At 53.8% G+C, this 12770-nt stretch overlaps 1 protein-coding gene across 7 annotated transcripts; it reads right to left on the reverse strand.

Annotated features, from left to right (window-relative positions):
• Positions 1–535: 535 nt before the first annotated feature.
• Positions 536–11213, reverse strand: LOC105463800 (cyclin dependent kinase 16). Of its 7 annotated transcripts, none has more exons than XM_011711166.2 (16): positions 10852–11213; positions 5754–5961; positions 4999–5132; positions 4774–4899; positions 4627–4683; positions 4415–4529; positions 3658–3752; positions 3497–3559; positions 3122–3245; positions 2818–2938; positions 2612–2709; positions 2424–2529; positions 2300–2342; positions 2050–2140; positions 881–958; positions 536–794 (listed from the first exon to the last, which is right to left on the reverse strand). In XM_011711166.2, exons 2-16 carry the CDS (start codon positions 5953–5955, stop codon positions 757–759), a joined length of 1491 nt encoding a protein of 496 aa, XP_011709468.1. In that variant the 5' UTR covers positions 5956–5961; positions 10852–11213; the 3' UTR covers positions 536–756. The 7 variants fall into 7 exon arrangements, with proteins under 7 accessions (XP_011709468.1, XP_011709447.1, XP_011709458.1 ...); XM_011711145.2 differs by having other exon boundaries at positions 2300–2363; positions 10852–10983; XM_011711156.2 differs by lacking the exon at positions 10852–11213 and adding an exon at positions 10411–10833.
• Positions 11214–12770: the final 1557 nt, after the last annotated feature.

The following is a 12770-nucleotide window of genomic DNA, read 5'->3' on the forward strand; positions in this document are numbered from 1 at the left end:
GCTAAGGATGGCAGGCGGGGGTAGGAAGGCGAGTGGCCATGGCATGCTTTCCCATAGCCGATCCCAGGGTCTGGTGATGATCAGGGTTCCAAATAGGGGCTGTGTCCCTGTCTCTGAAAGGCTGGGAGCAGGGCTTCATTGCACAAAATACTGTGGGAGGGCCACACGCAGGGGGTGGGGCCCAGCCAATCTGTATACAGAGATATTGCATTTAAAAAAATGAAAACCTCATTTAAAATAATTAAAAAAAAAAAACAATGAATGAAACAAACAAAAAAAGGCCCACACAATATGAGGCAGGTGGGGCAGGCAGGAAAGCAGGCAGGGGATGCCTCAGACTCAAGGCATTGTCACCATCTTGTCTGAGTCGAGATTCCCAGCCTGAGCTAGCTCTGGACCCCTGGCTGGCCGTGGGGTAGTGGTCCTGGGGGATGGTATGATGAGGGGTAGGCCTGGCCTCAGTGTGGGAGGCTGGCACGGCCATGCTGTCCACCGGCAACTACCAAGATAGAGACAGACAGACAGACAGACCAAGTGAAGGAGTGATGAGAGCTTTGTTAGCACCCAGCAGACAGGCCAATGGGTGGGTTGACAGGCCAATGGTCGGGTGTTTGGACAGGCAGCAAGGGACAAGTGGGCAGGTGAACATGGCTCAGGCAGGTAGGCAGAGTAAGCAGGGAAGATGTAGTTGGGGGCTGCCCTGTGAGGGGTGTGGCATCCCTCCAGCCGCTGCCTGCTGGGGCCTCGGTCTGTGGCTTAGAATTCGGTGTCCACCACGCGGAAAGCTGGCCTGCCTGTGGGGGAAAGCAGAGCAGACGGCTGTTGGTGGGTAAGCAGGTAGGTGGGTAGGGTGGGGAGGAAGACAAGGGGCTGTACCTACCTGAGTCAGGCATCGACGAAGACCGAAGGCTGGCCTCCTTTTGTAGCTGAATCTCCTTTAGTGCAAATATGGAAGTAGCTACAGATGGGGGAGACATAGAAGTGGGGGATGACCCATGAGGTCATTCAGGACCAGCCCCATATGACCCCACTGGAAGAATTAGAAAACGCTGCCTCTTCTCTGAGAGGCTTGACCTTCATCTGTCAAACAATTCCATATACAAACAAGCTACAACCAGGGAAGATAAAATACGGACTATTACATGACACAAAGAAATCATTATTAATTTTGTCAAGTGGATTATGGTATTGCAGTTACCACTGGTTAAGTCTAGGTGATGGGTGGTGTTTGGGGTTTGCTTTATGTATTAATCCAGTGGGGAGATAGGGAGAGTGAGCAAATGTTTTTTGTAGGTTTGATAATTTGTTTTTAAAAAAATCTTTTATAGGTATATGCTGAAATTATTTAGGGATGAATGCTATGATGTCTGAGATTGGATGTGATTCAAAATAATCAGAGAGAATATAGATAAAACCAGATTGACCACGGATTGATGATTTATTGGAGTACTTAGGGACTCATCATATTATTTTGACTAATATATAAATACATATATTTGAAAATATCCATATTAAAAAGTTTTTAAAAGCCAGATAGAAAAAGAGAACATCACATGTAATTCTATTTCTATAAAATACAAGGACAGAAAAAAACTTATCCTTGCTGTTAGAGGTCAAAACAGTGGTCACCCTTTGGGGAGGGGCTGGGAATAACTGAAGGAGATGCAAGGGAGCTGGGGGTGGGGAGCTTTTAACATTGTTTCTTGACTTTTGTGCTAGTTACAAGGATACGTTTCATTTATGAAAATTCATTGTATAGTATACTTATGATTTGTGCATTTTTTAGCGCATGTAAGGAAATGTCTACTTTAAAAAAGGTAAAATGCTATTGCATATATTTTTATGTATGTTTTAAATTTTTCATGAAAGGTAAAAGGAACTGAAAACTAAAAAGTGTTTTCATAACAAATACAACCCATCACACCTGTGAACAAGATGTCCCCCCACTTAGAGTAGCATAGCCAGAATCCTACACAACCCGCCAGCTGGCCCCAGCAGTTCTGCTTCCCAGTCCCCACACTGGCTGGTCCATTCCCCAGCTCCACTCACTGTCAGGAAGTTTGTGGATCCGCTCCCCCAAACTGAGGAAGAATGGATGTTTCATGGCATCTTCTGCGGAGATCCGATTTCGACCCTCAAACTGAATGGGGGTGGGGGGAGGGGGATAGTATTGATTATCTTCAACGAGTAGGTCTCTCTGCCCACCTCAGACCCTGCCCCTGGTTTGAGGTGGGGGGAGGTCCCTGTTTCCCCACACCTGGAATCCCATACCCCCAAGGCTGACCCAAGGTGGTCTCACCTGCAACAGCTTGGTGAGGAGGTCGGCCCCGTCGCTATCAAGTCTGCCACAAGGACAAAGAGACCTGCTTTAAAATGAGTTTGGACACTCTGGCCCCTAACGTCCACCCACCCACCAGCCTCACCGGGGTGCATGGCTCAAAAGGGCCTCGGCTCGGTACTTGGGGTAGTTGTATGTCTTGAACTCCTCGTTGGACAGGATGCCTGGCCACGTCTCCTCAGTTGGGGTTCCTAGTAGGGAAGAGGAGTTACCCCAAACATCTCACAGGTCCTCTCTGTGTCTCCACAGTGTCTAGGGCCCATGCCTCCTCACCTAAGATGCGGAAGATGAAGTGTAGCTGTTCCTCCACCGTGGAGCCCGGGAAGAGGGGCCGGCCTGTGGCCATCTCATAGAAGATGCAGCCCACACCCCTGGGCAGGGAGGGCACAGTGAATAGAGAGGCAGCTGACTGGGTGGCTGTTGTGACCAAGCCACCCCCTTTACCACGTGGCCCCTGCCACACTTCCACCTGTCCTTACCACATGTCAATCTGAGTGGAGTAGTCCGTGGACCCGAGCAGGATGTCAGGGGGCCGGTACCACAGTGTCACCACCTCATTGGAGTATGTCTTTGTTGGGATTGACTTGGCCCGGGCCAGGCCTGGAAATCAGACAAAGGACAGCTAGAGTGAGGGGGTCATGGGCAAAGTCTGGGGGAGAGTGCAGTTGAGACTGAGGGTGTCCTAGGCAAAATCTGGGAAGGCTGAAGGGAAGTGAGACTAAGTGGTCATGGGAAAGTAGGAGGCTGGTGAGCCAATGAGAAGAAGGGGGAGGCCAGTGGTACCAAAGTCAGCCAGCTTGAGCTCTCCTCTCTCGTTGATGAGCAGGTTCTGGGGCTTGAGGTCTCGGTGTAGCACCTTCTGCCGGTGGCAGTAGGCCAGGCCACGGAGCAGCTGGAACAGGAACAGCTGGGGACCCAGGAATGGCAGGCAGAGATCAAAGACTATCCACTAGCCCGACCCCCAGCAGGCACTGCTCCCCTCCCAAACACAGACACCAGGCCCAGAGCCTTGTCACACAATAGAGGACAGGGTCCCAGTGCCCTCCAAGGGCTCCTAGCAAAAAAAGCCAAAGGGAAAAGTCCATTTCTGGGAGATTTGTGGGTTGGAGTGGGTGAGTGGGGGCCCCCTTGTGCCCCTGCTTCCTGCCCCACACCCACTTTCACGTTGTGCATGTTGATGATGTTCCCACAGTCATCCAGGTACTGCTTCAGGTCCTTGTCCTGAGGAAAGAAGAGGTGGTACAGGAATGAGGGTTACTTCCTACGGCTCCTGGCCTTCTCCCCACCTCCCCCCGGGACCCAGTGCCACCCAGCCTTACCAGGTACTCAAAGACAAGGGTGAGGGACTTCTCCGTGTGGATAATGTCATGTAGCGTAACGATGTTGGCATGTTTGAGGTCCTTGAGCAGGGACACTGCAGGAAGCATGGGAGTGGGACGGGAAGAGTCAGGGTCCTACCCTCAGGACAGAGGTGAGGACAAGGACTAGAAAGGGACAAGCCCAGGTTTTTTTTCTTTCTCCAGACAGTTCAAGGTAATGCCTCGGAGCCACCAGCTCTAACCCACCTCATGCAAGTTGTCTCCCCATGTTGCAGATGTGGAAAACAAGACTCAGAGGAGAGTATGGAGCAAGAACCTGGGATTGCAGCCCCAGGCTCATGTGACACTAGATTTTCACAACCTGTTTTTGGTTTCTGGGAAGGGGCCTGGCTCCAACCCTCAGTACACAGGCCTGCAGCATCATGTGAAACTGAATTTGCACACTCAATTTCAGTGCAATTCAAATTCATTCCATGTGATATTCTGACTAGAAATTGTTACAGTAAATAAATTGGTGAGCACTTCCAGGGGTGTTCTCGGAACCAAACCCTGGTTTGCAATTCATCCACCTTTTATCCAAATGGGAACAGATTCCTGGTTACCCTGATTATTACCTGGATATGTGGGTAACAGGCATTCCCATGAAAGCCAGAGTGTTTTGCGGGGGGTCCCAGAACCAGTCTTTGTTCTCATTATGGAGTGTGTGCACCAGGGGTGAGTTGGGGAAGCCTGGGGCAGATGGGATGGGGGTGTGTACCTTCCCGGATGGCGGTGCAGGGTGCCCCCTCTTCATGTTCCAGTCTGATCTCCTTGAGTGCCACAAGGTTGTCTGTGAGCTTGCTTTTGCCTTTGTAGACGGTGGCATAGGTACCCTGGAATGTGAGGAAGTGTGACAGGAGAGGTGCTATGAGATTCCAGGAGTTCCCACTGACCTTCATCCCCACCATGGGCCTCCTAGCTGCCTCTCACCTCGCCCAGCTTGTCCAGCTTAATGTAGGTCTCCAGTTTCCCAAAGCCAATCTCAGACTGTGGGACAAATGAGGCAGGTTGAAGCAAGTTCAGAAGGGTCTGGGAGAGGAGGAGAAAAAGGAGAGGACAGGAACACAAGGTGCTTACTAGGCTGACACGACGGAGGCGGCGGCTGAGGGGCTTGTCAAAGATGGGGCTATTGAGGGTCAGCTTCTCCAGGTAGCCCTCAGGCAGCCGGATGTCAGCTGGTAGCGATAGGCGCTTGTTGATGTCCTAGCAGGTAAGGCGAGAGAGAAACAGGATCATGAGTTCCACCTCCCCAGGTCCAACCCCCTTTTCCAGCTCCTCCACCATCCAGACTGGGTCAAGCACCTCAGTGGAGATCTTGCGTGGGGGATGGTTGCGCATGCGCACTCTCACTGGAGACTGCACCTCATCCGAGGAAGTGGCTGAAGCCTGGTCACTCTCCCCATCAGACCCCATCTTCAAGTCCTCGTGCACAATCTCTGGTGGCAGGGAGAGGGGTAGGGCAGGCCAGGTGGGGTCAGAAACCACAGGACACCCCCTCCCCCATGAGACATATTCCATCATCACACATGTGTGCACATGGCCCCCAGAGGAAACCTGGAGTCCCTCGGGGAGAGGGTGATAGGGCCCAGGGAAGCTCAGGTCCATCTAGGACAGGTTGAACTGGGGGGTGGGGAGGCAAAAGTCACCTGGTGGAACCTTTCCTTCCAAGGGAAAGCTGAGCTCAGAGCTGGTAGCTAGGTGGTGGCAGGGGAAGCCAAGGGTCCTGGGAAGGCAGGCCCAGGGCAGGCAGGTACCAGAGGCCTGAGGAGGCCATCACAGAGGGCAAAAGGGCAGAGGGAGCCTTGGGGCAACTGTGACAGGCGAGGCACCCTGTGCCCCCCTACAACGGGGCCTGGGCAGAAAGGCAAGGAGAGGAGCGCAGATGGACAGATAGACCGAGGGTGTTGAGAGAAGATGGGAAGGAAGGCGGAGAAGAGAGCACATGGGGGGCAGAGAAAGGGCAGAAAATTGAGAGGAAAATGAGGAATGTGGCCACGAGGCAACACCTGGGAAGCAGCCTGGGGTCATATGGGAGAGGGGGTAGCCAGTGGACCCACCTGGTGCAGAGCTGAGTGGGCCCCGTGCAGAACGAAGTTCCCCAGGAGCAGCACGTGTGGGGGCCTCTCCAGGGTCACTGCCGCCACCACCACCACTCTCATCCAGGCCTATCTGCTCAGGGGCACCATTGGTCTTGTCTATGCCTCGGCCACCTCGGAGTGTCATTGACAGCTGCCGTTTGATCTTCTTCATCCGATCCATGGCGATCTGAGCAAGGGACAAGGATGGAAATGGGTCTCATATTATTAGCATTTGCTTTATCACCATGGGTACCCTAAAGCCCACAGTCTAGCAGGGGGCACTGACATGGACTTGTCAGTGCTCACTCAACCAATATGGACCCTAGAGCCACTCAGGATTTCTGGAAACCCAACATGGACGGGGATCTTTGTAAGTACCTGCCCACCCACAGAGCCAACTCCACTGGGACCCTGCTCCTAAGTAGCCCACCTGAGTTCTCAGATTTAGGTGGCTGATTGAGGGCAAGGGCCCAAACGATGGATTGTTGGCCTCTAGGGGAAAAGCCCCACTGCAGGAGCAGAAGGCTCCATAGCAGATCTTCTCAGGTACAGCTGCAGTGATGGGCCCAGCCATGGGTCGGCCAGGGCGTGTGCCCAGAATTGAAGGATGGGTGACATGGCCTCGAGCACGCCCATAGAGTGGCATAGTTCCCCTGGCACCACCCTCAAAGGCCAAGGCAGATTATTCCCTGTGGCCACAGGGACCCTCCTCCTGACTTCTCTAGCACTCATCGTCATGACAACCACTGCATCATCCCATTCATCTACCCAGGTGGGTGGGGGGGGGGAGTGTGTGTCAGGGTGTCCTGCCCAGACCCACCCACTGGGTGGGATTGTGTGGAGGGGGGGATCTCAGTGTATACCAGCTGTTCTCAGGGCTGCCAGAAAGGTTTGATCAGGTTAGGACCCCTAGGGTCCAATCTAGACTTTTACAAGCCAGGTCACATTTCTCCTCTACTCAAGAATGTACTACGTTTCCCATGACCCCAAATACACACCCCAGTCCTCAATGTGGCCCACAGGTCTTTCTTTACCTCATTTGGCCCTATTACCTCTCTGCCCACCACCCCCCCCCCAACCGCCCTGCCACCATTCTTACTTGCTGTTCTGCAACCACACCCAGCAGAATCCCACCTCGGGGCCTTCACACTGGCTGTTCTTGGTACCTTGGAACACCCGTCCCCGAAATTTCGAAATGGCTCACTCCCCTCTCCCTTCAGGCCATTGCTCAAAAGTCACCTTTTCATGAGGCCTCCATGAATAACCCTATTTAAAATCTCAACCATCCCGAGCTCCCTTACCTTGCCAGTTATCCCCCCAGCACTCATTACCTCCTCAGAAATGACACCACCTACTTATTTGTTTCTTTAGTCTTTACTGTCTATCTCCTCACCGCCACAACTAGAAGATCAGCTTCGCCAGGGTAGATTTCTGTGTTTAGGTCACGGCTATGTCCTGAGGACCTGGAATAGTGACTGACACAGAGTAGATGCTCAAAAAGTGCTTATGGCAGAAATAAGTGAATCAGGGGGCTGAGGGCCTAGGACCAACCTCTGCTGAGGTGATGAGTCCCTGCTATTCATTGAACAACCCTAAACAAGGTAGCCCAGGGATGCTGGCATCGACAGGAAGATGACCTAGATGGATTGCTGAAGGGAATGGGGCCACCAAAAGGCTTAGGCCAGCCGTCTTCTGCTTCCTCTTGGGCTCTGGGCCAGCAAGGAGGGGGAAAGACCTGGCCCAGGAACCATCTGGACTCACAGCAGGGCCTAAGATGGCCCCAGGCCCAAGGGAAGTAGAGCTAGATAGGAGGTCGAGGATGAGACTGGGGCTGGATTTGAGGAGAGAAATGGGTCATCTGCTACCTTGAAATCAGGTGCTTCCCCCAGCAGTTCCCACCCCCACCTGGCTGAACTCACTATCCCCAGGAGGGGTAGGTGCCACCCTAGCAGAAAGACCTCAGATACAGGATGAGGTCCATCCATGGAGAACCCAGGATAATGACAAAACATCCTGACGTGGGAGGCTGAATACTGGGCCTAAGGCGAGGAAGGTAAAGCATGGCCAGCTCCCAAAGACAACCTTGTGTCCCCATATGGCACAGATACCCAGTTGCTTTGCATGTTGCGACAGGGAGTAGGGGAGGGGCTGGGGGAGACTGGAAGTAGGGCTGAATGGAGGATGGGGAGGGAGCCAGGAGGAGCCATGGGTCCATGACCTCTAACTGGAAACCCCAAGGGCTGGACATGCTCTGGAGTTCAGTTTCTTGGGATTTTAGGAAGATGGGGTGTAAAATCTGTATATCACATGACACTCCCAGAAAGGGGGATGGGGAGGGCTCAGGCAAGCCCCTGTGAACAGAGATAAGTGAACATTTATACTCAAGGAAACTTTTAAATATCATTTCAGTTGATTGAGCTTTTTAGATTTCAAAAAAGTGAAGGAGGCAGCAAGAAACTGGACATAAAACCTCACCCCAAAAAGGGCACATGTCCTGCCTGACCCTTCCTGATCCCCAAAGACATACACCCATCCTCAGACTACTCTCATACTCAAGGATACTCACCACACCAACCACTAAGGACCTGGTCATCGCACTCTATGTCCTGATCCCCATTAATACACGCTAGACCCTCAAGGAGGCCTCACTACATCTTACCTGCTATTATCTCATATACCCATCAGCATTCAAAGCCCTAACACATAACATACCGCCCTGAACTCTGTCAGCACACACTCAGCCTCCTCTGAGTAACTCTTGCCACCACATTCTTGGGCCCCTCCCTGGCCTAGCTTCTTCTTACCTTCTCCATAGCACTGACTCCCCACATTAACATATTGTTCCCCTTACATGATTCTGACCTCTATTAACATGCACTTGGGGTACTCTATAGCTGACCCACATTAGCACTCACTGGACTTTCTTCATGCTGCTCTGAATGCTGTTAACATAAAGTGAACCTTACAGAAAGATCTCTAGCCAGTGTTACCCACACTCAGGCCCCTTCACAGCTATGACCATCATTAACACACATTCCAGTCCTTCTACTGTCCTGTCCCCTTGGTCAGCACAAACTGAGTCTTCACTCAGGCCTCATTTCTATTAGCGCACGCTGGGCCTCACACAGTCCTGCCTCCCCGTTAGTACACTCTGAACCCTTACTCAGCCCTATTCCCCAGGGACACAAGAACACACTGTTCTACCATGGCCTGACCCTCATTAGTGCACACAGGTCTCCATTCAGCCCTGACTCCCATTAGCACACACTTCAGCCCTCCCTAGCTGTAATCCACTTTAGCACACCGAGATCATCACACATTCCTGTCCTCTATTGCTCTCTGCTCCGACCCCTCCACAGATATAATCCCTGTTGGTTACACTTGGATCCCTTCATGAAAGCCCTGATCCCCCCTTATTACACACTAGATTCCCTCTGCAGCCCTACCCCCAAGTAGCACCCCCTGGAACCTCAACATACTCTGGTCCTCCGCGGACACAAGGGCACAATCTTTGCAAGGTTCTGATGCTTATTAGCATATTCCAGACTTTACACAGCTGACTCTCCCAATGGCACACATTGAAGAGCCTCTATGGCTCTAAACCCACATTAGCAACCACCAGAACTTCTTATATTACCCTGCTCCTTCCTAGTGTGCCCTCGAGACTCTCATTCCCTGTGTCCATGGACACACTCACACCTCACATCACCTTGACTCTTCATCCACTGAGCCTCTGACGGTGCTAAAACACTTCCTTCCCCACCACCCCTTCCCGGGCCCAGGCAGACACACAATTTGCATCTCCCTTAGGCCAGGCTCAGGTCTTCCACAGTTCTTCCTCCATTAGATACCCTCAGGATCTTCCTCCACTCTGCCCTCATTAGCATATACTGGGTCCCAAACTACCTAGACCTTCGAGGCCACAGGCATACACTCTCTACAGCCATGACCCTCACTGGCAGACACGCCTCACTCGAGTCCTTTAACTACCTCCCCTCCAAAAGCACACACTGCATTCTCACACACCGCAGGCCCCAGGGACAGACACGCAGCATTAACAGCATCCCGGGCCTCACTGCCACACGCCAGGCCTCAGAGCCCTGACCCCATCAGCACACGTTCTGGTACCTGTGCCACCCTGTCCCCCATGAACACACACCGGACCTCTCCGCGGACATAACCCCTATAAGCATGTCTTGGAACTTCCTCGACATCCCCCGTTATACACCCTCGGGTCCCTCACCCGCTCCGCACCCCGCCCTCCTTCCACAAGCACACACGGGGCCTTGAACCTTACACGGCTTATTGGCATGAGGCTTACTGCCACATGCTCCGACCCCCATTAGCAAACCCCCCAAGTCTTTCACCCCATTGTCACCCATTTCCACACCCTTTGGTCCTTTGATTTCCCCTGCTCCCCATTAGCACCCACAGCACTTCCCACCCCAGCTCCCAGGACGGGCCCAGGGCGGGGCCAAGGTCAGGGAGGCCCCAAATGACCCCCGCCCCGGTGCATTCTGGGAAATTCGCCGGGGGTGGGGGCACCTGCCAGCCCGGCAGCCCAGACCCCTGGGCACCGCCCGGGGTGGGTTCTGAAGGAGGAGGGGCAGCCCCCACGCCTCGGGGACGCGCTCACCGGCGGGGGCGCGCGAGCAACCTCAGAGCCGCGGGGCCGGCGCGGCGGCGCCTGGGGCGGCGGCCCGGGATGAGGCCGCGCGACCTCCTTCTCCTCCTGTTCGCCGCAGGCGCCCGTCCCAGTAGTCTTCAGCCATGGTTGCTGGGCCCGGGCCGCCGCCGGCTGAGGAGGAGGAGGCGGCGGCGGCGGCGGTGGCTGAGGCGGAGGCGGCGTCCCGCTCAGCCGGCCATGAGCTTGGCCGCTGCGGGCGATGCCCCCGGGCTCGTTGGCGCCGGCTCGAATCCGAGTGCTCACGGCGGCTCGCGGCTCAGAGCCGGCTGATCGCGGAGTGGCGGCGGATCCCAGGGCCGAACAGCCAACGGCCCAACCGCCGCGCGCGCCGCGCTCCGCGCATGCGCACGCAGGCGCTCGGAAGGGTGAAGTAGAAAGGAGGGGACTCACCTCGGACTGCCTGTACCAAAGGACCCGTCCGCAGCGGGAGGGGACGCGGCCATCGCGAGCCCACAGGGGGATGCGGCGCCAGGCCGGGGACGGCACCAGGGAGAAGTGTGGAGGCTGTTTAGTACTCAGTTCCGATCTTGGCAGAAGTTTGCTAGCGCCTAGGTGAGCAGCGGCCAGTAACCTGGCGCGTCCATCACCACTCGCTCCCCCTACTCAGTCTCACTTGGTACATCCCCATGGTGGCAAACGGGACTTTTGCAAGGAGGAAAAAGAGAAATGAAGCACTCCGTTCTAGTCCCTTGAGGTGCCTGGGGAGGAAGGCATTTTAAAGGTTCGCGAGAAGATGACTTTTCGAGGAGAGGCAGCCTGAAGAGTTATTGGCCTTTACCACCTTACCTAGGACAGCCTATCCCCGCCCATCTGCCCCCCCAACCGCTACCTTATTCCCATAGTGAACGTGTACAGCCCCGCCCTTTGAGGTTGTCGCCCAGCCAATCGGATTTGCTCTCTGTGGCGAGGCTGAGCAAGAATAAAGGGCGTGGCTGACTGAAGAGGCGTGATTTCGCTTTCTACCCAACTCCACACGCCTCCGCCCGGGTTTCATAGGTTTTCTCCGTCAGCGGGGGTGGGGCCTTCTTTTTGTTCTGAGCTTCTCCTTCGCTATAGGCCGAATATTCCGCAAGGTGATTGGTCACAACTGCGCTCAATCGGGTCTCGTCCCGCCTTTAGACCGCCTTCCATCTCATACAGAGGGCCTCCCGGGGTGAAAGCGAAGCTGAGAAAGGGGAAAGAGGCGGATCCTTAGAGGTGCAGGAGCCGCTACTGCGCATGCTTGGAACTTCTAGCCGGGCGGAGCCTCTCTTCTGCCTCACACGAGTATTTGCATAGGCGCCGTGCGTTGGATTTTCCTGCCACCTCTCTTGCCCGCCACAGCCCCGCCCGTGCCTTCCCTCACTCTGCGGGTTTTTTGTTTTGTTTTGATGTCAGTCAACACAAGTAGAACACTCCGCGATTTTATTTCCATTTTATTTATTGGGCGCCTGTTGTGTGACAAGCACTAACAGGTCGACCTAATCCCTCACTTCCTTCTGCCTGGAGAACCACACTATCCCCAAGTCTCGCTCAAAGGGCTGCAACCTCCAGCAGGCCTTCTGGCACATCCTTACACTACCCTGTTCCAAAGCAGCCTCCCGCCTCTTCCGGGCTTCCCTTTATGGCAGCCTTGGTCACACCAGTTAGGATTTTCAGTAAGGTTTATATTAGTGAAGATTTCCCGGGCCATGATGGGAGTGGAAACATTTGACAAAGACAAAAGTCCTCGCCTTGGCCTAGAATAGGTCCATCACTTCTCTGACCTCATCTCTTCCTCTTCTTCCCCTGACTCACTGCCACCATACTAGCGCTCTTTCTAGCCGTTTCTGAGTGAAACGGGCACAATCCAGCCTCAGGGGTTTTGCATTTGCTGTGGTTCCCTTTGCCTGGAATGCTCCTGCCCCACATCCACGTGCCTCATTCTCTCACTTCTTCCAGGTGCTTGCTTCAACGTCATCTCCATGAAGCCTTTCCTATTTAAAAATTCCTACCTGCACTGCCATCATTCCAGATCCCCAGATCGGGCTCTGTTCCTCGCCTTTTGAAGAACACTGATCAACTTCTAAGGTACAATTTGCTTACTGTGCTTATAGTCTGTTCTGGGTCTCAAGCTAGCAGAACATAAACCGCAAGAAGACAGGGATCTTTGTTTTCACTTTCTAGGCACGTGCTGTCTCACGTGCCTAGAAAGTGACTGGCACATAGCACGCAACAAATGTTTGTTGAATGCCTGCCAGAGCAGGCCAAGAAAATAAAATGATCAGAAGGAGGTGGGCAAATAGTTCCAGGCAATGACAAGAGAAACCTTTGTCCCACCCTATCCTTTG

The sequence above is a fragment of the Macaca nemestrina genome, chromosome X (genome assembly GCF_043159975.1).
Source record: "Macaca nemestrina isolate mMacNem1 chromosome X, mMacNem.hap1, whole genome shotgun sequence".
Taxonomy (NCBI): domain Eukaryota; kingdom Metazoa; phylum Chordata; class Mammalia; order Primates; family Cercopithecidae; genus Macaca; species Macaca nemestrina.

Bases quoted from the DNA above. Each gene is read 5' to 3' on its own strand.
- LOC105463800 (XM_011711112.3), bottom strand. From the start codon at position 6,420: ATGCCACTCTATGGGCGTGCTCGAGGCCATGTCACCCATCCTTCAATT. The intron at 2,141-2,299 runs GTGAGACCACCT...ACCCCCATTCAG, and splicing joins TCCTCACCAAGCTGTTGCAG to TTTGAGGGTCGAAATCGGAT. The intron at 959-2,049 runs GTGAGTGGAGCT...CCCCATCTGTAG, and splicing joins GATCCACAAACTTCCTGACA to CTACTTCCATATTTGCACTA.